Source organism: Mustelus asterias, chromosome 6 (assembly GCF_964213995.1).
Source record: "Mustelus asterias chromosome 6, sMusAst1.hap1.1, whole genome shotgun sequence".
In the NCBI taxonomy this organism is placed as follows: Eukaryota; Metazoa; Chordata; class Chondrichthyes; order Carcharhiniformes; family Triakidae; genus Mustelus; species Mustelus asterias.
The window spans coordinates 42,699,973-42,726,578 of NC_135806.1; the positions used below are offsets into that span (position 1 = coordinate 42,699,973).

At 42.5% G+C, this 26,606-nt stretch overlaps 1 protein-coding gene across 1 annotated transcript in view; it reads left to right on the forward strand.

Moving 5' to 3' along the window:
- The window catches only part of pax5 (paired box 5), a 211,493-nt gene that overhangs the window by 104,404 nt on the left and 80,483 nt on the right, over positions 1-26,606 (forward strand). The window contains exon 7 of the mRNA XM_078215355.1: positions 6,345-6,468. Coding sequence (XP_078071481.1) covers positions 6,345-6,468 — 124 coding nt within the window. The remainder of the gene's footprint in view (positions 1-6,344; positions 6,469-26,606) is intronic.

Genomic DNA, 26,606 nt, shown 5'->3' on the forward strand with positions numbered 1-26,606 from the left:
GCCGGCTGCTGATACAGCTAGGCCACCCTGCGGCAAAAACTCTGCCCTGACATTGGAGCACACGTTTGTAATCTGTGCTAACGAGTTTGATTAATCAGTCAGTAGCTCCAGTGAAGTGATACCAGCCCAGGCTTGTATACGGCAGAGAATGAAAGCTGGACCAGGTATCCTCTTCACGAACCATACACCCCGCCCTCCTCCCTGTCCCACCCCAGAACACTAACAAAAACAATGGCATTGGGATATTCACTTTGGATTTCACCAGCCTCCATCCCACTAACAGCACTCAGCTTACATTCCTTCTCAGCCATAGGCAAGGCACTCCAGACTAATCTCACTAAGAAGAATAATGGAAGGAGGGACAATATCACCCTATTGATGACCATTCCTAAACTCTAATTTACCAACAGAAGGAAACAAAAGAAATGGTGAATAGTTTGAACAGTAGCAGGGAGATTTATTACAGAGCTATAGTAACTGGGAGACATTCTTTATAACTGGTTGTCCCTACCCAATGGAGCTGATGTTGAAAATCATAAATCTGCAGAGACTAGTTGTTCAGAGAATCCGTCAGACATCTGCTCTTCAATGTTGTCTTTCCAAAACATAATAAGAATGTGTTAAATCTAGCTGTCAATGTCCTAGAACCAGAGTGTCTTCTGCCAGGGAGAGTAGAGAAACTATGGCGGCACGGTAGCACAGTGGTTAGCACTGCTGCTTCACAGCTCCAGGGACCTGGGTTCGATTCCCACCTTGGGTCTGTGTGGAGTTTGCACATTCTCCTCGTGTCTGCGTGGGTTTCCTCCGGGTGCTCCGGTTTCCTCCCACAGTCCAAAGATGTGCGGGTTAGGTTGATTGGCCATGCTAAAAATTGTCCTTAGTGTCCTGGGATGCGTAGGTTAGACTGATTAGTGGGTAAAAATATGTAGGGATATGGGGGTAGGGCCTGGGTGGGATTGTGGTCGGTGCAGACTCGATGGGCCGAATGGCCTCTTTCTGTGCTGCAGGGTTTCTAAGATTTCTAAGATATGGGTGGAATCTGGATCATCCTGAATTTCACCTCATTTACACTGAAGGGAGATGCTTCTGTCACTCGTCACTGATTCAGCTCTGGGAATGTATGTGTGGATACTGCTGAACTAACACATAAATCCCAGCCAGCACATCCTGGTCAGTCCTAAGGGAAGCCAGGGTCTTCTGAGGGAAAGGATAGGTTCTGAGCTGGACCTTTAAAAAGCTTCAGATATCAGAGTGAGGTAGGCCTTCACTCCCAGATGCAATCAGTTATTTCACTGTGCCAAAAAGTTCCTATCTCCTATCAGAAGATGCATATTAAATTATATCTTCAGACTTTTAAGTGATGTTCTGATAATTTGACATTTCTGTAGTCACCGGTTCACTCTCTCCATTATTCAAATTATCCCATTGTTTGAATTTGAAATCGGATTTTTAGCCTTTGAAGAGGGCAACAATGTACTCTCAAAGCTGAGCAACTCAAAGGTTCCGGCGCAGGCCCTGCACAAGTTGGGTTCTTTAAGTTACCGCGCACTAGACCATTCAAGAAAATTTAAAGGGCCCATGCAGTTATACAAATCACCAGTGCTCCACAAGGGTAATTAGTGGGTACATTGATGGTCAGGAATTCACGGTGGGAACAGGGATCCCAGGCTTTCAGGCCCCTGCCATTCTTTGTTCCTGACTGATTAAATGATCAGGGACATCACTGATGAAATAATCTTGCAGAGAAAAGTTTGAGTGAACATTTCAATGGCGTTTAAAAGTGAAACAAATGATGCCGTGGGGGTGATTAGACATGCGCCTCAGGCCAATCATAATTTGACAACAGTTCCTTGAAGCATCACGTCAATGTAGAGATGTCTGACATGAAAATCTAAGCTTTGTTCCCAGGGGCTCTTCCACTGTGAGCTACCAGCAGGAGCTGGCGTTCGAGGAAGTGGCAGCAATGTTTACAGAGAAAAAATGTGCAATAGCATATTTTACAATCTGATTTGAGCAAGAGCTAAATGAAAGTCCTTGAGTTCAGCTTGCAGTTTTCCCATTAATTTTGAGACCTACCTTAAAGGGACAGGTGCCAATGGAGCTGTTTTTATTAAGCAGTAATCAACTGCTGCAATTTACGAAGAATTTCCATTAACCAAGACACACTTAATTCATTACAAAGCTGGCATGATTGCTGTTTAAACGATTACCATTAACTTATCGGTGCAAGGTTTTTTGTTTGCTGGTTAATCCAGTTAAACTATTATTGATAACCAGTTTTATAAGAACATATGTATTCTACTAACGTTAACTGGACTTCATTGCATCAATCAAGCAGTGAACATATTTGACAGATTAAAAGCTATTCAGAGCATACTTCCCACATAGTACAAACATGCAATCCAGTTTGAGCGCAAATTTAGATGGTGGTGTGGGGTGATTTTGAACTTGGCCTTTGGGTGGTAACCAGCAATAGAGGATTTCCCACACGTTGTAGCACCCACCCGATTTTAGTTCCTTTGCAATAATTGGATGGATTTTACAAAAGGCAGAGGATTGGCTTCATCAGATTGTCATTCGGGGAGAAGTTGAAAGTGACCTCTGTGGCTTGATCTCGTCATTAATTATTAATGAGTTAATTTATTTACAGGAAAAGGATTTAAAATCCAGGGTGATGATTTTCCTGTGTCCTGCCTCCAAATAGTGCCCCATAATGAGTGCAATATGGCGGAGGAATGGGTGACAATCCTTTGCTCCTAAACAGCACTGCATACAAACCTTCTCTACACCCTGTATCTCACTGCCCCTGAAGAGGATGCTCTGAAGTAAATCGCATGCAAATAAATAACAAAGGCCTCTGCATTTGAACCTCGTTTAATAGGACCAGGAACTATTTGGGAATTAAACCTCGTTTAATAGGACCAGGAACTATTTGGGACTCTAAATCTAAAATGGTTTTGTGGTTTCTGCACTTACTGCAGAATATAGTTAATCCTTTACACTTAGGGAAGGAGGCGACTGTGCCCAGTGTGGCACCGCTCCATTGTGTGACTTATTTGGATGCATACGAGATGGATATCTCGAGCAGGATTTAATTTAATCCAGACCATCGTGGCAGCAAACATGGCAGCTGGGCGCACTTAATCGGAAGAGAGGTGGCGCATTAGTCTCTCAGTGACAGGAAAACCTCCCACAATTGAGTCAGAGGCGCAAGGGGGCCTATGCGGGAAACTCACCAGCTCACTGCAAGTTACAAGTTCGGCTCATTTAATGAGCTAATTGATACCAATTATCCCTGAACTTGCCAGAATTTAGTGAAGGCTCAAGAATTAAATGGGAGTCTCATGGTTTTACCGTGTCTCCTGAAGGTCAACCAACAAATTCTGTGGGTTTGCCAGTGGTTTACTGGTGGGTCCCTTGTTATTAGGCAGTCTGTGCCCCAACAAGGGACCTCGCATTGGCAAAGTGGGGTGCTGAAAGCCACCCTCCTGCCCTTACCTCAACTCTCCTGCACCCCCAATCTCTGTGAACTCATTCAGTCCTCACTCAGCTGAGATAAACTTAATTTGGTTGGGCTTCCCCCATGGAAGTGATGTGGGTTTCCCACTGGTTCTCCAACCAATGGGCAGGATCCAAATTGAGAACATTAAATTCCACTTTTCGTGAAGCCCCCTTGACAGCTGCTGATGAATTTGTCAGACCATCTCCTGAGCCACAAATGTTTGCTTCCCATGGAGTAGGAATCCTAACCTCACCCACAACTTCCTGCTACCTGAAATAAAAATGGAAGCTTTAGTCAATTCAGCTCCCTCCTCCTAACCCAGACCATCATTCTTCATATCCACTCTTGTTTTCACTGTGTTTCTAGCACCTACCTTTTGGCACCAATGATACCATCCTTTTACCAGGTCCCTCAATGGAAGACTGCAGGATCTGAACTGCTGCCCGAGTTGCATTTGCCAACTGAGTCATGGCAAAGCTCCACACAGTCATTCATGGAAGATGGAATTATTAGATGAAGGCATTGGGTAAACAAATCACAGCTTCTGGAACACTTTGATTAATTTAAAATCTTAGCGATTTTCCCCAGAATATGTTCGGATAATGATGCTGTTCCATTAGTTTTACAAATCTCTGGTTAGGCCTCAGCTGGCTGAGCTCCGCACTGTAGAAAGGATGTCAAGGCTCTGAGCAAGATGAGGTTTATCTGTAGAGTGGGCTAGATGAGGTTTACCAGTATGATATCAGGGTTGAGGGACTTCGGTTATATGGAGAGATTGAAGAAGAAGCTTGTATTATTCTTGGAGCAAAGCTGAGGAAGGACCTAACGTAGATATTCAAAATGATGAAAGGTTTTGATGCAGCAAGAAGAGAGAATCTGTTTCCTCTGGGTCAGTAACCAGAAGATGCAAAATATCTGGCAAAAGAATTGGAGTGGACATGCTGAGAATTGTTATGAGTATCTGAGAAGGTGTTGGATTCAGATTCCACAAGAATCTTTAAAAGGCAGTTGGATTTGTGCTTGAAGAGGGCTAATTTGCAGTGTTTTGGGGAAAAACACAATGAGACAAAATTGTACAGTTCTTTCAAAGAGCTGACCCAGGCATGACGGGCCGAATGATCTCCTGCTATAAGTTTCTATCAGTACCGGGAAAAAAATTGTCTCACTTTTTATGTTGGGACTTTAACAGCACCTTCCCCTTTAAAGGTGCTGGTAGCTTCTAAGGACATCAGATATCCCTGAGTTCCTTTTCTATCAGCATGGTGCATTCCCTAGTATCTCTATTATATAAATGAGGCCTGGCAGCAAGTTCCGGGGCTCAGCTCTTGGACCAGGAAAGAGAGAGAGAGAGAAGCCCTCATCCTTCAGTACAATCTAAAAGTTCATATCCCGTGTACATCTGTAGATTCTCATCCTTCTGATGTCAAATGAAAATGGGCAAAAAAATGTTGTGACTGGCTGCAATACTATCATCTGTAAAGTTGGTCCTGCTTGTTGGCTTGTATTTAGTCAGGTGGATAATTGAGGCCATAACAAAAAATAAGTAGAAAGAAAAATCGATCTGCCACTCAAAATGTAGCAAAACAAATTGCTGATTGTTTTCCTCAGCTGCCCATTAGCAATTGCCAACTTTACAATGAAGATTTAACTTTAACAAATCAGTTAAATAACTAACTTACCCACTGATGTACCCATAGACTGTGTAACTGTCTTCTACAGTTTTAATCTGCAAACGCTATCTCTCTGTCACAGGCCTGGGTTTACATTTTACCCCATTCCCAAGGCTTGGCCACTTTACTCACAGCTTTGTTAATGACCTTTTGAGGCCTACCACTTGAGTTTCAATCCATTGACCGTGTCCACTTGGATCAACCTTCACTTGGTGTCAGTCTGCTATCCGATAAGTCAGCAATGGCCTGCATTGATAGTGGTCAATTTGGTTTATTTGTTGTGTGTTAGTTGTGGCTCAGTTTGTAATGCTCTTGCCTCTAAACCAATAGGGTATAGGGTCCATTCCAGGACTTGAACACAAAAGTCAAGGCTAACACTCCAGTGCAGTGCTGAAAGAGTGCTGTACTCTTGGGGGTGATGTCTTTTAGCTGAGGCATTAAACTAAGGCCTTGTCTGCACTCTCAGGTGGATGAATGTGATCCTATGGTACTGTTTTGAAGAAAAGCAAGAGAATTTTCCCAGGTGTCTTGGGCAATATTTATTCCCTAATCAACATTGCAAAAACAGGGAATCTGGTTACTATCACCTTGCTGTTTGTAGGAGCTTGCTGTGTGTGAATTGGCTGCTATATTTCCGACATTGCAACAAAAGTGCTTCATCAGATGTAAAGCACTTTAGGACATGAAGGTGCCATATAAATACAATTTCTTTTATTTTCCTTGGTGCCCACAGCTATGAGGTAATGTGCTGCATGATCACACCAGTAAAATTGACTGGTTAAACATCATACATTTGTCTGGATGTTCAATGGCTTAATGTAGCCCCCCTTCCTCTTCACACAATGTGACTTGCAGGCCAAGGAACTGGTGTCATAGAGTCATAGAGGTTTACAGCATGGAAACAGGCCCTTCGGCCCAACTTGTCCATGCCGCCCTTTTTTTAAAACCCCTAAACTAATCCCAATTAGTGGGTGTGCTGAGTTTGTTGACATCAGCCAAGACCCGCAGCTATTTCCTTTCCCCGTGATTTGATTTTACCCTTTATGTGTCACAGGTTCCTCGTTCATTCCAGTCCAGTATTGGTGGACTCCTGACAGTTAAACGATTGATATTACTGGGAGTATAAACTGCTTGCGTGAGAAATTACAAAGAAGCTCTTTTTGTATTTCTAGAGTGCAGAGTATTCCGCCATGGCCTCACTGACTGGGGGACTGGAAGATATGAAGTCGAGTCTAACAAATTCAGCTGACATAGGGGCCAGTGTCCCAGGACCTCAGTCTTACCCCATTATAACAGGTAAATGGGCTTGTTCTTGATATGAAGCATGTCTTTGTTTACAGATGATTACACTGCAGTGTTTTTCAGATATTATTGATTTTCTAAGAATCATAGAATAGCATTCCTATAATGCAGAAGGAGGCCATTCAGCCCATCGAGCCTGCACCGACAACAATGCCACCCTTCCCCTATCCCCATATTCCCATTTACCCTTCTAATCCCCCTGACATTAAGCGGCAAATTAGCATGGCCAATCCACCTAACCTGCACATCTTGGGACACTAAGGGGCAATTTAGCTTGGCCAATCATCCTAACCTGCACATCTTTGGACTGTGGGAGGAAACTGGAACAATCGATGGAAACCCACGCAGACACAAGGAAAACATGCAAACTTACACAGTCACCCAAGGCCAGAATTGAACTCGGGTCCCTGCTGCTGTGAGGCAGCAGTGCCACTGTGCCACCGTGCCGTCCTTTATTGATATTGAAATACTACTGACTTGTCACAGCAGAATATTGGGAAAGTTGTTCTATCTGCAATGATCATTTCAGAACTACAACTTTGACTCTGTTTTCCATCACCTCATCTGCTGCACCTATCTAGCTATGTGTTCTGAACTGTGTACAGGCATAAAGTCTCACCTGCTACCGTCCACCCCAGAATGCAGCATTTCTTCATTTAAATTTTTTCTAAACAATCATTTAGGTGAAGTGGCTAGGCCAGCATTTATTACCCATCCCTAGCTGCCCTTCAAAAGGTGGTGGTGAGCTACCAATCAGGGGATGGCAGCTTCTCATTGCTGTCAGCGCCACCAAGACTGTAGTGGTAGTAGCTGGCATTGCACCCACATGAGGCTCAGGCTCAGCAATGGCAGGGTGGCGCTGCCTGGAGGGTCGGAAGACAGAACATGAGGTGGTTTTCAGCTTGGCCTCCCCTTCCCAATTCCAGCTCCCTTGATCAGGCACTGAGTGAGTGACGGGTGCACATACATAGATAGAGGCAGACAGACAGACATTCTCAACACACACCAAGATACACACACACAAACACCAAGATATACACATACATTCACACACATGCACATACAGATATCGTCTTCATGCACAGAAAGACACATACTCAAACACAGCTCCACACATACATAGACACACACACACACCAAGATACATACACATAGGTGTCCCTACACACCTAAATAGTCACGAGAGATATACACACATGGACACCTCCGAATACATATAGACACAGAAAAACACACACACACACACATTCCCTTACAGACGGATGGACACAATCACAGACATAGACATGCATGTGCATATACATGCATGGAAAGACACTAGGTAAGCACCAAAAGATACACATAACACTGAAATGCATAAAGACACTTATTCACAGACATACAGTCAGATAGGAACATTGACAAACACTGCCCCCTACACACGCAGCATGCAGACACACACAGATCGCTAAGACAGAACAATATTCATTCATACACACACACACACACACAACCGGATGTTGGTAGAAGAAACAAAGTGATCAAGACAGGCCTGAGGTGACAAAGGAGGTGGGGTGGATGGAAAGTAGAGTAGAACTGCCTCAGTTGCTGGGACATTGGCCTAGTTGTAATGTTGAATGTCTGATCCTCAGACCCTGACCACCCTCACTCAGTTCACTCTCTGTGCTCTCTCATTGCCCCATGCACCCTTCAGCCCTCTCATGCCCTTTCATACCTGTCTATACTTCAACATGTCCTCCATGCCACCCATGTCCCCATCATGCTCCATCATACTCCCCAATGAATCCTCCATATATCCATAACCACTCACCCAGTATCCACTGTGGAAAGGTCTCAGGAACAATGGGGGGAGTTTTCCCATCCTGCCTATCATGAGAATCGAAGTGGGGGTGCGGTGGGGGTGTACCATGCAAAGGTCTGTTGACCTCGGGTAGGATTTTCCAGCTGCACTCGCCCCAAAACTGGAAAACCTTACCAACGTCTTTGAAATTGACGTGAAAAAAACTTCTAATAATTCAATAGATCTCTTACTTCAGCAAACTTGATACTGAAAAAGAACGATCAGTCAAAGAAGCCATTCAAAAAGTTAAATCCCCTCAGGTGGTCAATTTGCTATTAAATCTCTATACAGTTAACCACATTAAAGATAGACAATCCTTTAGAAATCTATTAAAACTGTCAATTAAACTGTGTGAAAGCCCCTTGCTGAGATAAGTGGTTATGTAGCATTTGAAACTTAGCCAAGCATTCATACTGAATTGTCACAGCAGAATATTGGGAAAGTTGTTCTGTCTGCAATGATCATTTCAGAACTACAACTTTGACTCTGTTTTCCATCACCCCATCTGCTGCACCTATCTAGCTATGTGTACTGAACTGTGTACAAGTGCAAAGTCTCACCTGCTACTGTCCACCCCAGAACGCAACATTTCTTCTTTTAGATTTTTTCTAAAAACTGTCAAATCAAAGTCTTCCAAAAGGAAATGATGGAGCCTATTGAAACTGTAAAAACAAACGGTTATGGTTTTTAGGAAACTACACCTGTCAATCAATGCAGTCCAGAAAAAGTATTCAAATGCATCTCAGCACTTTCACAACACTGATCAATGTACTAATCAACGTACCTTTGCAAGACATAGCCCTATAAACAATAATTGGAGTAAAATCACATCTAAGTCATGATATAACATTTAAGTTTGAAACTGAAAGAACATTTTTTTTGTATTTCAAAGCCTGTCAATTAAAGAATTCCAGGAGCAGCTGATTGTATTCTTTGGTTTGCTACTTGGAACTGGGGTTATCCTTTGGTTCATGACTCCTTTGAGGGGCCGTGAACATATATACTTACGGAAGGGGCCAAACTCCACAAACATTGCTGGGGCGGTGGGTGGATGCTTGGGTGGGGGAGTTTGAGCTACCCACCCATATAATAGCTGCCATATCTTATCCTATTCTCAACTGGAATGTGGCAGAAATCCTGGAATCGCGTCCTACCTATCTTTTTTAAAGGCCTCCTGGGTCAGACTGTCTAGGTGGAAATCTGGACCACAATCATGTGGCAAAGAGAATATTATGCAAAGTATGTGAAGAGTGCTCTCACTTGTACCTAAATTTGTGGATGGTGAGGGGACTATTACACCCTGTGACAGTCAGCTGAGTATTCATAGAAATCTTACAGTGCAGAAGGAGGCCATTCGGCCCATCGAGTCTGCACCGACCACAATCCCACCCAGGCCCTACCCCCACATATTTACCCGCTAATCCCTCTAACCTACGCATCTCAGGACTCTAAGGGGTAATTTTTAACCTGGCCAATCAACCTAACCCGCACATCTTTGGACTGTGGGAGGAAACCGGAGCACCCGGAGGAAACCCTCGCAGACACGAGGAGAATGTGCAAACTCCACACAGACAGTGACCCGAGCTGGGAATCGAACCCGGGACCCTGGAGCTGTGAAGCAGCAGTGCTAACCACTGTGCTACCGTTTAATTTACATAATCCACAATTACTGTACCAAATCACAACCACAAAACTTCTAATAGGCCGAGTGGCAGTGCCACGTGGGAATAATGTACACAGGAGTTTGAATGAAAATTTGATCAATACAAGCAGAATCTAAACATCTGTGTAATAAAGGGACAGTTCATAAACTGGGCTAAGACAGTACATTCAACCATTCAAATTAGATTTGTGGTATGTTTTCAAAACATTTACTGTCTCATTAAAACTATTTGCATGTGCAGCAGGTTCAGTGTGTGTTATAATGAAATAAGGACACAACTGTTAGGTTTTAATCACGTAGGTAGGTTTAACTGTTCCAAGCATTTTGCATTTTGCATCTTTCAATTACTCAGAGGGAACAGTTCAATCAGAATGTGGTGGCATTGGCTGGTGTCTCCATGGTCTCTCAGTACCTGATATGCCCTTAAACTCCGTGTTCCTCCAGTTTCAGCCTCCTGTTCAACCCACACTCTCTTTGCCCCAACATTGACAGCCATGCATTCAGTTGTCTACATCTCAGGCTCTGAAATTCCCTCCCTAAATCTCTCCTCTGCTGTTTACTCATAGACTAAGTTTTGACCAACTGTCCTAGTAGTTCCTCCTTTGGCCCGGTGTCTGTTTTTATCTGATTGTGCTTCCATGTGGTACCTTGGAGACATTTTACTGTTAAAGGCACTATATAAATGTAAGTATTTGCTGCTGATCTCTGATTAGTTCAGGCACGCTGCATTCACTTCCAGTTAGCCAGTTTGAAGAGAGAAAGCCTCAGACAGATGTAAAGATGATGGTCTCGGGCCTTTAACCCCTTTCGTGTTTCTGGAAAAACCACAATCCATTCACGGGGGCTTAGTAAGTGGTTGTTACCTGTGCCCTGTCTGATTGGTTGGTTACGATTATTATGGACTGTGCTAACAGCAGGCTTGTTGTCACAGATGTCAAACTGACAGACAGCTCGTTAAGAATCACTGACACAATATGTAAAAATGCATAGAAAATGCCACTTGTGGGGTTATCTGCATTATATCGAAAGCCTCATTCACTTCAGTATTTTTGTACAGTAAACTGCATCTGGTCTAAAACGTGTAGCATAAAGAGGAGATTTCTAAAACATATTTTGAGTTCTCTTTTTGAGAAGGAGTTAAGTACTTCACATGTTTTGGAAAATACAGAATGGGAAGGATGCATAATTTTCTTTGTGAATTTTGACCTTGAAGTTATATGAATGAGGAGTGTGAAAGCAAAGGACTCGTGAGAATGCAGTTTCATTAGTGGAAATAAAAAATAGCAGCAATCCTGACTCACCTGCATCAATAAACCCTCTTAGTGTTCTTCAAGCAGCTAATGAGACTTCAAAGCATCATATGAGTCCAAGAAACCAGATATGGAGAATCATGGCATAGGGAAGGTGCTAAATCTGATTTAGCAACCAGGCCCTCTAACACAGCAACCCCATTGATTCTTAGTGGGTAACGAGAGCTCCCAAAATTTGTTAAGGAGACACCCAGGATGTCAGCTTGCGTGAGAAAGAGTGAACTCATTGTTTATGATCAGGAGGATCTAGCAGAGGTTTGCAAGAAGCCATGTAATTTAAAGAGGGCACAATTCTCTGAATATGGAATTGCAGCAAAAAACATGACCAGCTACAAGTCTTGGTTGATAAAAGTATGGCCCCAAGATGTTGCATAACACAAAGGAAAATAAGCTCTGAAGAGGACATAAGGAGGCTGGCTAAAAGAGAATATAGATAGGTTAGAGGAGTGGGAAAGGATCAGACAAATGGAGTATAATGTGGAAAAATGTGAGATTATCCATTTTGGCAGGACGAATAAAGAAAAGCATATTATCTGAATGTGTGAGAGATTGCAGAGTTCTGAGATGCAGAGGGCTCTGACTGTCCTTGTGCATGAAGCACAAAAAAGGTTTGTGTGCAGGTACAGCAAGTAATTAGCAAAGCTAATAAAATGTTATTTTATTGCAAGGAGAACTGAATACAAAAGTAGGGAGGTTATGCTTCAGTTGTACAGGGCACTGGTGAGACCACATCTGGAGTATTGTGTACAGTATTGGTCGCCTTATTTAAGGAAAGATGTAAATGCTTTGGAAGTAGTTCAGAGAAGTTCACTAGATTAATACCTGGAATGGGAGGGTTGTCTTATGAGGAAAGGCTGGATAGGCTAGGCTTGTATTTGCTGGAATTTAGAAGATTGAGAGACAACTTGATTGAAACTTATAGGATCCTGAGGAAACCTGACAGGGTGGATATGGAAAGAATTTCTCTTCTTCTGGGGCCACTGTTTAAAAATAAGGGCCTGCCCATTTAAGACAGAGATGCGCAAATAAAAAATTCTCTCGGAGGGTGGTGAGACTTGGAATTCTCTTCCTCAAAAGGTGGATGAGGCAGAGTCTTTGAATATCTTTGAGGTAGATATATTCTTGATAAGCAAGGGGGTGAAAAGTTAATGGGGGTGGGCAGGAATGTGATGAGGTTAAAATTAGATCAACTATGATCGTATTGAAAGGTGGAGCAGGCTTGAGAGGTCAAGTGGCCTACTCCTAATTCATATCTTCATATGAACACATAGACAAATGTTAGCAATGGTGGACCAAGTCAGGTGGTAGGGAAAGGAAAGAAATGTGTTATGTGAAGGAATTGCTGTGGGCTAAATCACCCTGCCTCTGTCTCCACTATTCTCATATTTAAAGTTAAGTGAACAGATGACCAGAATAGATGATATGAGCAGATACAACTCACCTGATATGAGGAAGCAATGGTTGAATTATTTGGGATGGAGACTATGGAAGATGTGTAGGAATCAGAGGCATTTACAAAGAATCTGGAAAATACCATAACAGTATTGACAATGATTTGAAATTGAGCTGCAGCAACTTTATAGAGTGAGTTGGACAATATATAAAAATGGTCAGAACAATGGAAAATAAAATGTAAAAAGCATGCATGCAAGAAAGAAAAATGGGCAACATATGCCCCATGTTCTTGAAATAGCTAAAGATGAATTTTAAAGAAATCTAAAAATCTGAGTGGCAATGCTCAATATGTTCAGGCAAAGCACAGCAGCCAACTGGTCGGTATTAGAAAGGGGGTTGGTGTATAAAAGTCAGGAAGACCTGCAACAACTGTGCAGGGCATTGGTGGGACTGTGAGTACTGTGCACATTTCTAATCTCTTGATTTAAGGGGGATGTACTTGCCTTGGTGGCAGTTCAGAGAAGGTTCACCAGGTTGATTCCTGGAATGAATGGTTTGTCGTATAAGGATGGTGTGAGCAATGTGGACCCATAGCCATTGGAGCTTAGCAAAATGAGAGGTGATCTTATTGAGGGGGCTTGACAGAGTAGATGCTGAGAGGATGTTTCCCCTCATGGGGAATCTAGAACTAGGGGACATGGTTTCAGAATAAGGGATCTCTCATTTGAGATGGAGATGAGAAGAAATGTCTTCTTGCAGAGCGATGATAATCTTTGGAATTTTCTATCCAAGAGAGCAGTGGAGACTAGATCATTGAATGTATTCAAGGATGAATTAGGCAGATTTTTGATTGACAAGGATGCTGGGAGGCAGGCTGGAAGGTAGAGGTAAGGCCACAGTTGGATCAGTCATTGAATGACGGAAGAGGCTCAAAGGGCCTACACCTATTTTCTATCTTAAAGATATTGGGGTACATAAAGTAAAATGCAAGTTCGAAGAGGTTAATGCTGAACTGTACAGTGCTCTGGTCAGACCTCACTTTGAGTACTGCCCAAGACACACTGTCCCAAATCTGCAGCTAAGCACTTGGCAACATCTATGAGTTCTGCCGTGAACACTTCAATGTTGGTGGTCATCTCTGATGAATGAGGTCACCATTCTTAACAGGGTTTTTGAATTTAAGCTATGAGAGGCACTCATGGCTGGGTTCAGAATTCATCGGGAGACCTCAGTAAGGAGTCAGCAGTCGCTCGATTCTCCAGTGTTCAAAGCCTAGAAAGATCAATGTGCAACTTGAGGGAATACTTTCCAGCAGTGGCATATGCAGAGCAGCACAAGGACATTGACAGGGTGCCATTCATGCTAGCAGCAGTTGTGATTCATTACTTAGTTGTATACAACTGTCAGAAGGCACAACCTCTGAAAGCAATGAGTGCATTGCCGTTGCATCAAACCCTCGACACTGATGCTAGACTGGGAGTGGTCACAGATGCAGAGTGCGCACCACAGTATCCCTGTAGCACTGTACTTGGTTCTGCAGTCATCCACCAGTACTCCTTCCACACGTGAGCTGGAATCAGAAGCAGAAACTTGGAGACACCAGAGACAAAGATACTAAAAAATGCTCCTTGGCATTCAAGGCATTATCGTCACTAAATCCCTCACTATCAACATTCTAGGGGTTACCATCGACCAGAAACTGAACTGATCTAGCCATATAAATACTTGAAAAAGCTGTCTGAGGCTGGGAATTTGTGGCGAGTAACTTGGCTCCCCGATGTCTGTCCACCATGTACAGGGCACAGCAATATGACAGAATACTCTTCACTTGTTTGGATGAGTGCAGCTTCAATAATACTCAACACCATCCAGGATAAAGCAGCCTGCTTGACTGGCGCCACACCCAGTGGCAGCAGTGTGTACCATCGACAAGATGCATTGCAGCAACCAAGGGTTGACAGCACCTTCCAAACCTGTGACCTCCATACTTAGAGGGACAAGGGTAGTAGGTACATGGGAACACCACCACCAGCAAGTTCCCCTCCAAGCTACACACCATTCTGACTTGGAACTTGCAATTTCTTCACTGTCGCTGGGTAAAAATCCTGGAACTCTCTCCCTAACTGCACAGTGGGTGTACCTGCACCACATGGACTGCAGCAGTTCAGGAAGGCGGCCCACCACCTTCTCAAGGGCAATTAGGGATGGGTAATAAAAGCTGGCCTAGCCACATCCCATGAAAGAATTTAAAATAACTAATTGGGTGTTATACTGTCAGCATTGGAAACTCAATAAAATTAATTTACTTTTAATATGTTTTGTTGTGTCAGTTTGTTATATCATTGTACAGATAAAATAGTGGCAGTTGTCCAAGAGATAAGTGGTGAGAAATTAGACTCATTAGTGCCTGTTTTTAGGGCACATGGAGTGACTTTACAGCTCCAGAATGGTGTCCCTGCACATGGACAGAGGCAGCAAGGGCCTGAACGAGCTCTTCAGCTCTGTCATTACTGAACCTGCTCGGGAAGTGCATGGCACATGCTTACACCAGTTCTGTTCTAATTTGCCCATCGGGGTTCTATAAATACCATAGACCTCAAATTGCATGTTAAAAGGGGCTCACCGACTGAAACAGGTGGGCTGTCCTCGGACCAATGGATGGCCCCTCTAAAACTGGTGGGCAAGCTTTCAATTTCAGCAGGGGTGTAACACAAGTAGCTGCAGATTGATCATCTGTTCCCCGACTTGCCAGGATTCACTCATCCATTCTCAATGGAAAAGAAAATCGGGCAGAGTGTAAAATTGGCACAGACTCGACGCTGCCAGTTACATACCTGGAATTATGTGCAGAGTTGACACTAATCGGATGGTATCTCCATGACCCCAATTTAGAGGCTGTTAAAAGTTAAAATCAAATACAAAATGTCAAAACATTATTCCATATTATGGTGAACAGAGTCCTGCTCAGTTAAGCACAACACGTGCAGAGTGATAACTGCAAAGGATGCATAAGGATGTAGATAAAAGAATCAAAACTTTGAGTTGAAGAGCTCAGCTGGTATGAAGGTTGTGATAGTAGTTAATCTTTGGCCTGTAAATTTTAATTTAAGCCATGCTTTAGTACAAGATGAAAATAGAATGATGTTACATCATTAGCTTCAAAGTGCCCTCTGCATATGACCAAATGTCTCAATTTGTGCTTATGTCTGTGAATGAACAAAGTGGGCAATTGTTTGAATCGCAACAACTCTCAGTTCCTGCTGCATTCATAAGCTTTGCTTCCATTTGCAAGCCAATGACACCTGCAGGCTGTGTAAATGCTGCAGTCAGCACTCTCCCAGCCTCTTGATTGTTACTAATTACTGCCAGATACAGTTCCCTGGCTCAGTGTGCTGACTTCAGCTTCGTCCCGTCAGTTTGAAAGGACAAAGTGACAATGAAATTGACACTTCAGCAGTGTTCTCCAATACAGCGCTGGGGAAATTGACAACCCCACAGCCAGTTTGGAGTTTAACTGGCCCAGGAGTCAGTTTGCATTAAGAAGCAGGGACCAACCAGATCAAACTGTCGACTGGCTGCTCAGAAGCACACAGAAGAAACTTCTGAGCTTAGTGAAATCTGACAATAGAGCTTTATGGCTTTGGAAAAAAAAGGCGTAGTTTGCTGATGTTCGATCTTCTGAACTCTGTCCATCGACTTAGTGAGGGAAATAGCATGTCAGAGTCAACTGGGTGTTCAGAATTCACCCTCCTCGACATTAACTCATTGTTACAATGAACAGCATAAAGAAACAAGAAAAAGTGGCCTCTCAGTCTTGTTTATGGACACAATTATCTTGTAACATAGATGTTCAGGATCATGTAACTATAATCAAACTACACTTTGCTCTGTTAGATTTCTTTTGCATCAATTTGCATAATAACATTTAAGTGAAGCTGGTTATTATTAGTTGTAGATATAGAATTGTAAAGGGGGATCGTGAATCAGCTAAGTTGTGTTCTGCCTCTTAATCAGGTCCTAACTCAAGTCTCTCATGTGAGATTCCTTTGCCAAAAGTGGTTTCCCAGTGTTTTCCCATGGATTTGCTCCTCAGAGTACCTTCCACTAGGTGGGTTGCTGCCAAGAGTCCCACCAATCCTTTACATTGGGGTGGGGGTGCCATTTGCAACCACTGGAAGCAATTACCTCCAGTGGACCTGATCTTCTGAGCCAGCACTCCAGTCTGCTTGCTGGAGCAGGATTGGAACCCAGTCCTTTTGACTCATCCAGGAATACTACCCTTGAGTCAGTGGTCACTCCATTGGACTTGAGTCGCACACTGGACTCAGCCTAGAATTTAGAGATCATATTCTAGTCCACTTACTAAGACTGTCTAGGGTGGGGCTCGATCCTTTCACCTCCAGTTACTGCTGGACCAAAGTCTCACTCCAGCATTGGCTAATGTTCTAGCTGATTTTTCACCATCGCAGTACAGATTTATTGACAGAATCAGTCATTTACCTGTGGTCCACCATTCACCTAATGAAGGAGCAGCGCTCCGAAAACTCATGATACCAAATAAATGTGTTGGACTTTAAGAAGTCTCACAACTGTACCTGTGGTCCAGTTAGTTTATTTGCATGGAACACTGCTGGGAATGTGGAACTTGTTGTGGTAGTTATTGTCAGTGCAGACTCGATGGGCCAAAGGGCCTTTTCTGCACTGTATGATTCTATGGCTTGGAGTGTTTAAAGCATATTATATTGACATTTTTAAGGGAGGGAGCAGTGGGACTTAATGAATATATGAGGGATAAGAGATACTGAAGTGAAGTAGGAACAGGTACTACTCGGAGTGAGAAGAAGCTTGTGTGATGTATAAACATTGGCTTAGCCCAGTTGGGCTGAATGGCCTCTTTCTGTGGCGTGGATTCTATGCAATTAGCACACCAAAATATCATGCTTCAAATTTTTTGTGGTATTTAAAAAGAGGAAAGAAAGTCAATCATCTACTGTTTTTCCCAGACATTGTGTAGTAACCAGGATTTTACAAGTAGCTGCCAATCTGCAAAGAGGTCAGAGATAATCTACATGTGATTAGGTGAATGTTTGACATGTTTCTACTAACTCTTCTGAAGAGGAGGAGCTTTGCCAGTTTCAGTCCATATCTTAGTAAGTTGAGTAAGAGTTGCAGTATCCACAAAAGGGAAGGTTGTACGTGAATGTAGCTATTATGTAGGTTATGATTTGATAGAGGTATTCAAAACCATGAGGGTTCTGGACAGAGTAAATAGGGAGAAACAGTTCCCACTCTTGAAAGGATCGCGAATAAGAGGGCACAGATTTAAGGGAATTGGTAAAAGAAGCAAAAGTGATTTGATGAAAAGCGTTTTCAGGCAACCAGTGGATAAGGTCTGGAATGCACTGCCTGAGAGTGTGGTGGAGGCAGGTCCAACTGAAGCATTGAAAAGGGAATGAGACTATTTTCTGAAAAAGAAGAATGTGCAGGGTTATAGGGAGAAGGTGGGAGAATGGCACTGAATGAATTGCTCATTTGGAATGTTGGTGCAGGCAAGATGGGCCGAACAGCTTCCTCCTTCACTGTAACAGCTCTATGATTCTGTCTGAAGGTTTGTGTGCTCTCTTTGACACTTTGACCTCACCTCTGCACTCTCCTGACAAAATCTCTCAATGTGTTTAATGCCTTCTCCATTTTAGCTATTCACAAATCTGGGTGTCCCATGAGTCGGTGGGTATGCTTGACCTCTTCATAGGTGCTTTGGGGATACACAAACTTAGACACAGGAGTCCAGCTGGTTGCACAGGACCAACTGTTTATTAATGGACCTCATTCCATAGAGCCTATTGATTTTCTGGTCCAGATTGTTGATATGTATGTGTGCCGATATATACCCCTGGAACTGGAAGCTGTGCGACACATTTAGTAAAATGTGCTCAAAGATGTGTGGAGGGCAGCAGGTTTGATGGGTTTCTCTTATCCCACACAGGAGTCTGTTTTGCGTAAGTCTGTAATTCTTAAAAACATTACCTGTGACTATATTTTCTTACCACTGTTGTCATGACTTTTCACCAGGTTTTTCTGTCAAGGTTGTCCATTCAATTTTGCCAAGTCAACTGTCACAATGTAGTAGCAGGCCTTGGCCACCAAATGGCACTATGGAACAGGTTTATGAAATCTCTCTTCCCAACTCTGCCAGCACCTTGAATATAAAAATAGACATATTTATTAGATAACCATAGCCAACACCACAGGCAATCAGTTTGTAATCTTTATTAAAACAGCAGCATTAGTTACTTTAACCAGTGTATCACAGATCATTAAAAACTGACAACAAAAATAACAAAGCAGATGAACTTCTGAATTGTCTTCATTACTAGTTGCTTCTTAATGCAACAGCGATAAATTCCAATTGTTCAATGTGCTTTCAGCAGTAACCTCTACTGCACTTTGATTAAAAGCTTGACCTTCAATATTTAATTAACAAAACAGAAAGAGATATTTTCTCAAACTAACTGCCCGTCACTCTGTATATTTTCTCTAATCACTCCTTGATCCAAAGTCACCTTCTGTAAAATGTCACACCCTTTACTGTTTAAAAAAATATTAACAAAAATCCCTTTTACTAACCTGTGAGAAGTTAAAACCAGATAAAAATGTAATTATACTCAGAAAGTTACTGTGCTTAGAGCTGGCTTTCCATCTGGGATCCATGCCAACGTGGTTGCAATGAGACCATTTATCTCAAAGCAATAACTCCTCCAATGACCTACCTTTTGACCCATTTCTCCTTCGACGTGCTTTATCCAATGAACTCCGTCTGCTATTCCCACTGGTCCCTTTGCTCAGTTCCTCCAACCTCCTTTTCAGCTTCATTAGAAAGTTTTCATCTTTGCACATTTTCTGCTTTTTATGAGGAAGTGCGGATCCAAATAAATTGAAAAAAGAAAGCACTACCTGAAATATTTTCAGCAGGAGAAATCTTGCCTGCTTGGGGCATTTCAGAAAACAGTGCCCTTCAAGTGTCCTGCTTTGTGACTGTTGCTTCATTATGTTTTTAACCGTCTGAAATGGTTTCTATGGCAATCGCTAGTGACAACTCGGAGATTTTCCTCACTGCCTCAGTGACACTGGCCAAGTAAAAAAATTGTTTGAAGACACCTGGAGAATTAACAGCATAGATAATGGACTGGTAACATTGGTACAGATAGTGTTAATTTGTGTGATACTCACAACATAAACTTGCCAGTGTCACGAGGATGGATGATATTGTATTTCATTTTATATGAGAGAGAAAGATGAGGCAAAGAAAAGAAACAGTTGGAAAGGACAGAGAAACAGTTTGCGCAAAATGTTATGATATAACCAACTAAGGAATAAGGCTGTGCCAGGAGATGTATAGAGAGATATATTGTTTCTGTGCTTTCTGTTTGTGAACTTGCAGTGCTCTGTGTACTTGGAAATTTTTGTGAGAATCAGTAAAGAAATTGGAAAAGAGAAATAAGTGATCTTAAAAGCACATTTCCCCATCTGACCTGTCCCAAAGAGCTTTCTAGCCATCAAAATATTTGCTGAAGTGCAGTAGCTGTTGTAATGTGGGCATCATGGCAGTTTGTGCACAGCAAGATCTCACAATCAGCTATGAGATAATGGCCAGATCATCTGTTTTAGTGACATTGGATAGGGATCAGTGATTTAACATTCTCCAGTCAGCCTTGTCACAGAGTCATTGGGTGGAATTTTCCCGTCCTGCCTGCCATGGGAATTGTAACGGGTGGGGTCAGACCACGCAAAGGTCTGTTGACCTCAGGCAGGAATTTCTGGCCTTGCGGCGAGCGCAGCCAGAAAATCCCTCCCATAGTGTAGTGCAGAAAAGGCATTTTGGCCCATCGAGTCTGCCCCGACAATAACTATCACTGATCCCATTTTCCAGCACTTACCGGTCCCATATCCTTGAATGTTATGATATTTCAAGTGCTTATCCAAATACTTCTAAAAGGTTGCAAGGTTTCCGGCCTCCACTACCTTCCCAGGAAGTGCATTCAAGATTCCCACCACTTTCTGAGTGATTATTATTTTCTCAAATCCCCTCTGAATCTCCTGCCCCTCATTCAAAACTGCCTCCTTATGATTGACCCCTCAACCAAGGGAAATAGCTGCTTCCTTTCACTCTGTCTACACCCCTCATTATCTTATACACCTCAATCATGTCCCCCCTTAGCCTTCTTTGTTCTAAAGAAAACAATCCAACCCTATCCAGTCTCTCCTTATAGCTCAAATGCTCCATCCAAGGCTGATCCTGATCCAGGCTTCACGTTGATGAATCTCCTTTGTATCCCCTCTAGTGCAATCACATCCATCCTATGGTTAGGTGACCAGAACTGCAAACAATACTCCAGCTGTGGTCTAACTAACTAACGTTCTGTACAGTTCCTCCTTGCTCTAATGCTCAGCGCCCATGACTGATAAAAGCAAGTGTTCCATATGCCTTTTTATAGACTCCATTCACCTGCTCTGCCACATTTAGAGATCTGTGAATAAGTACCCAAGATCCATCCGTTCCTCTGAACTTCCTAGTGTCCTGTCATTCATTAAATGCTCCCTTCTCCTGTTAATTCTTCACTTATCAAAGTTAAATACCATCTGCCACTGCTGTGCCCATCTGATCAACCATATCTTCCTGTAACCTATGACCACCTTCTTCACTGTTAACAACGTACCAATCTTGGTGTCATCTGCAAACTTACTTATCGTCTACGTCATTTATGTGTGTATCAAACAATAAGGGACCCAGCACTGAACCTTGTATTATGCCACTAGATACTGGTCTCCAGCCACTCAAACAATCTTCTCCCACTACCCTTGTGTCCTATTACTTAGCCAGTTTTGGATCCATCTCACCAAGTTTCCATGTGTTTCAACCTTCTCAATCAGTCTCCCATGTGGGACCTCGTCAAAGGCTTTGCTAAAATCCATATAAACTTCCCTCATTCACATACTCGATCACTTCTTCAAAAATTCAGTCAAATTTATTCGGCGTGATTTCCCTCTGACAAAGTGATGCTGACTATTCTGAACCAACCCTGCCTTTCCAAGTGGAGATTAGTTCTCTCCTTCAGAATTTTCTCCAATAGTTTCCCTATAATTGACGTGAGACACACCGGTCTGTAATTCTCTGGTTTATCTCTACTACCGCTCTTGAAAAGTGGAACCACATTAGCCATCCTCCCATTCTCTGGGACTTCCCCTGTGGCCAGAGAGGAATTAGAAATTTTCATCAGAGCCCCTGCAATTTCCTGCCTCGCCTCCCACAACAACCTGAGATGCACTTCATCCGGGCCTGGGGATTTGTCCATTTTTAAGCCTGTCAAAGCCTCTCATAATTTCCCACCTCTTATGTCAAACTGTTCAAGGTCCTTACAGTCCCTTTACCTGAATTTTGTACCTATGTTCTCCTTTCCCTGAGTGAAGACCGAGAAATATTCATTTCACACCCTTCCAATGTCCTATGGCCTCACACACAGTTTGCCCCTTTGACCTCTAATGGGCCCTACCCTTACCCTGGTTAACCTCTTCCCCTTAATATATTTATAAAATATCTTAGGATTCTCCTTAATCTTATTCACAAGTCCTTTTTCATGCCCCCTTTTTGTTCCTCTAATTGCTTTCTTAAGTTCCCTCTTGCACTTCCTATATTCCTCTGGGGCGGCAGTTGAATTGCTCCCTTCTTCCTTATCCAGTCCTGAATTGTCCGAGACATCCAGGGTTCCCTGAACTTATTGCTCCTACATTTCTCCTATAGGGAACATGTTAGACCTATATTCTCCCCATTTCCTCTTTGAATGTTCTCCACTGCTCTGCTGTAGATTTTCCCACAAGGAGCTGGTTTCCAGTCAACTTTGGCCAGATCCTGCCTTATTTTAATAAAATCTGCTTTTCCCCAATCCAAAGCTGTCTTTTGCAGGCCAGCTTTCTTCTTGTCCATAACAAACTTGAACTGTACCGTGATGTAGTATCTTGTTTTCAGGTCAGCCTATTTAACCATGGAGGGAATTGCGGCTGAGCCCAATCCTGTTATCAAACATATGCACTTTTCAGAATTACCTGGTTAGCAGGATTTCAAGCTGATCTTTCACTCTGTGGCCCAGGAGCAATAGAAATCATTTGTAGAGTTTTAACTGAGATTGACAAACTCAGTCCAGACCAGGGACCAAAGTTTCAGTCTTCAAGTCTGCCCAGTTTAATAATGCTTGGCGCCTCGTACAACAAGTGTACTGATATGTGGATGAGTGCCAACTCATGCCAACACATGACTCCCCAACTCATCTCCATGGCCCTTTATAGCCCCTTTGTCAACTTAGTGCCAACCCGTGCCCCACCATCCTTTGCCCTTACACCCTCACCAGTATCTACCATGAGCAGACCTCAGGAACCATGTTGAGATGAAATAAAAATAAAGTTCTAGGTATTTATTACAGAATTCACTGTATAAAATAAGACTCTTATTAATAAAAGTCATTCAATTAATTTAAATTCCCTCAAATATTTAACCCCTTTATAAAAACAAACATTTGTGTTCATGGCCCCCCATCAGAGACAGCTAATCTCTTAATAACTTCTTGGAGTTGTGAATCAAACTGAATTTATAGTCCCCGCACTGTGATAATGATGGTTTTTGGAAGCAGTCAAGCAGTAATAATACTGTTAAGATAGCCCTTAGATTTCAACAAACAGCTATACTGCAAGCATGGATTTCTTTCAACTTGGAGGCACAGCAGGCTGTTTTTTTTCTAAAATTTAAAGGGCAAGGGATTTACATAACTTGACAGCTTGAAGGTATTTGGTGCAAATCATTTGTTCAGCTAGGCAGTTAAATCTAGGGTAATAAAGAAAATAAATAGTATGATTGGTATTCCATTTTTCTCACAGATCCTGAAATGGTTTACTAATAAATTTTGTGTCGTTATCCATAATAATCTCTCTAGGCACATCAAATAAATTGAAAATAGTGCTAAGAGTGTGTGTGTGACAGTTGTGCTTGACGTATTATACAATTGTCAAATAACAGTGTATGTGGTAAAGTAGTCCATGATGAAGTCAGTATCATGGACATGAAAGAGGTTGGATGCAATTTTGGACCAAGGATGGGTAGGAACATCATGTGGAATCAGTGGTTCTTTGTGCTGACTTGGCATATGCAGTCGAAATGCCTCACACTTCTTGATGACAATTTCAATGTCATTGTTCATACCCGGCCAATAGACTGTCCCCTTTATGAGTCTTCTCGTCCAATCTATACCCATGTGTCAGTGAGGAAGCTGTTGAAGAATATAAGTTTGCAAAAATGATGACCTGCCTGTCTTTAGAAAAGATTCAAGAGGAGATGTCTATCTCATCCTGATACAGCCAAAATGGTCTTGTGTGTTTGTGGAAATGCTGAATCGAATCAGGACATCCTTGGGTGATGGCTTTCCAGTTTCTGTAGTGTAGAACCTTTCACTGTTTCTTCTTGTAGATGCCAGCATTTGCGTTGTATTTTCACCTTTCTGTGGGGCATCTATTAGCACGATAGTTGACTTCCTAGGATCGTAAAATTACATGTCAATGCTTCTGATAATGACTATTTCAGTGTTTGAAAAGGTATTTGTGATCTTCATGCCCACAAAATGTATATCCATTCTAAACAATTCCCTCAGCAATGAAAATTACTGTGCAAAATTGGGAAGATCTGGAGACAAGAAATTAAAGAGACCTAGGTATCTTTGAAGATTGTCCGTATCTTGAGGAACTTGTATGGCCTTAACATCCTCTATTTTACTTGGTTTGGGACAAATGCCAGCACTGGAATAAATACAAAAAAAAATTGACCTGCTGCATGTTGACATCACATTTCAGACTGCTGAATATCAATTCTTCATTTCATTCCATTTGTATTAAGTGCAGATTATGGCTGTGTACTTGCTTCGTTCTTCTCATAAGCTATATCATCTGTGATACAGATGCATCCTGGTACAGTGCAAGTAATGCAGTCCATGTGAGCTTGAAAAATATCCTAACTAACAAATAGCCTGGCAGTTGGAATTTAATCCAGATAAATACGAAGTGATGCATTTTGGTAGATCTAATGCAGCGGGGAGCTATACAATAAATGGCAGAACCATCAGGAGTATAGACACACAGAGGGATCTGGGTGTGCAAGTCCACAGATCCTTAAAGGTGGCAACACAGGTGGAAAAGGTGGTATAGAACGTTGGTTCAGCCACATCTGGAATACTGCGTCCAGTTCTGGTTGCCACACTACCAGAAGGACGTTGAGGCTTTGGAGAGAGTGCAGAAAAGGTTTACCAGGATGTTGCCTGGTATGGAGGGTATTAGCTATGAGGTGAGATTGAGTAAACTAGGGTTGTTCTCCCTGGAAAGACGGAGGTTGAGGGGCGACCTAATAGAAGTTTATAAAATTATGAAGGGCATAGATAGGGTGAACAGTTGGAAGCTTTTTCCCAGGTCGGAAATGACAAACACAAGGGGTCACAAGTTCAAGGTAAGGGGGGGCAAGGTTCAATACAGATATGCGGGGGACGTATTTTACACAGAGGGTGGTGGGGGCCTGGAATGCACTGCCAAGCAAGGTGGTTGAGGCAGACACGCTAGGATCATTTAAGACTTATCTAGATAGCCGCATGAACAGACTGGGAATAGAGGGATACAAACGGATGGTCTAGTTAGGAACACATGATCAGTGCAGGCTTGGAGGGCTAAAGGGCCTGTTCCTGTGCTGTATTGTTCTTTGTTCTTTGAAAGGACATTATTGAAAACAATATCGCCTGAATGGAGTACAAAATATAGTGAACTCTCAGGACTTCTCCGTGAGATGTACTGACTAGCAACATGCTTGGCATCAATCTTCAAAAAGAAGTTTGCACTGCAAATCTCAGATCTAACTCTTCTAAAGTGGGTATTTTGTAAGGACAATTTTTCAAAGCTGCATTTAAATGTCATAGATTGAGGCATTATTTCAATGGTATGTCCATCTTTATGACACATGTGATTGAGTTGCACCAATCTGAGTATTTTTGTGCCCTTCTAATGATTCCATCTGGGTCGACCTTCAATTTTTCTTGCTGAATGCTTCACTTACGTGGTGGATCAATAGATGGACTTGCATTGCTCTGCACGGGTAATGTTACAGCTCCCTTGAATCTGCTAATTTTGTCGAAACATTCTGAATATGTTGATCTAAGTTCATTAACTGAAGTGATAGGTGTATTTTTTGAGGTTGATCTGCCTTGTGATATCTGACTGATTCCATGGATTGGGACATGCCAGTAGACCAGGAATTGCTGGGTCTTCAGTTTCCATCTGTAGAATATCTGTGACACCCAGGAGGCTTGATTGTGCTTGCATTCATGTACTATGGATCCTGCACATGGAATTAGTGAACTGTTGTACACTAACAACCTCATCGTATTAAGTTTCACCATAGCCTTTCATATCTGTGGATACATATCTTTCTGAAGAGAGAATAAAGGGTGTGAATTCTCCTTCCTTCCCCCGCATCTTAATCTGTCACAGCTTACCCTCTGATTTCAGCTTGTCTGCCCTTTGGCAGTTCACATCCTTTATTCTCTCTATGCCATTAGCAAGCTTTTCCCCTGTATTCTGTGGCTATGACTCATCTTTCATTTCCTCACCCCGCAGCATAAATATCTCCCACTTTCTATACCTTTTAGCTTTGACAAAGGATCATCTGGACTCAAAACATCAGCTCTTTTCTCTCCTTACAGATGCTGCCAGACCTGCTGAGATTTTCCAGCATTTTCTCTTTTGGTTTAGATTCAAGTATCCACAGTAATTTGTTTTTAGCTCATGTACATGTTTCTAATGGAATACCAAATGGTCATTCTTATTGCTTGAAGATACCTGCTGA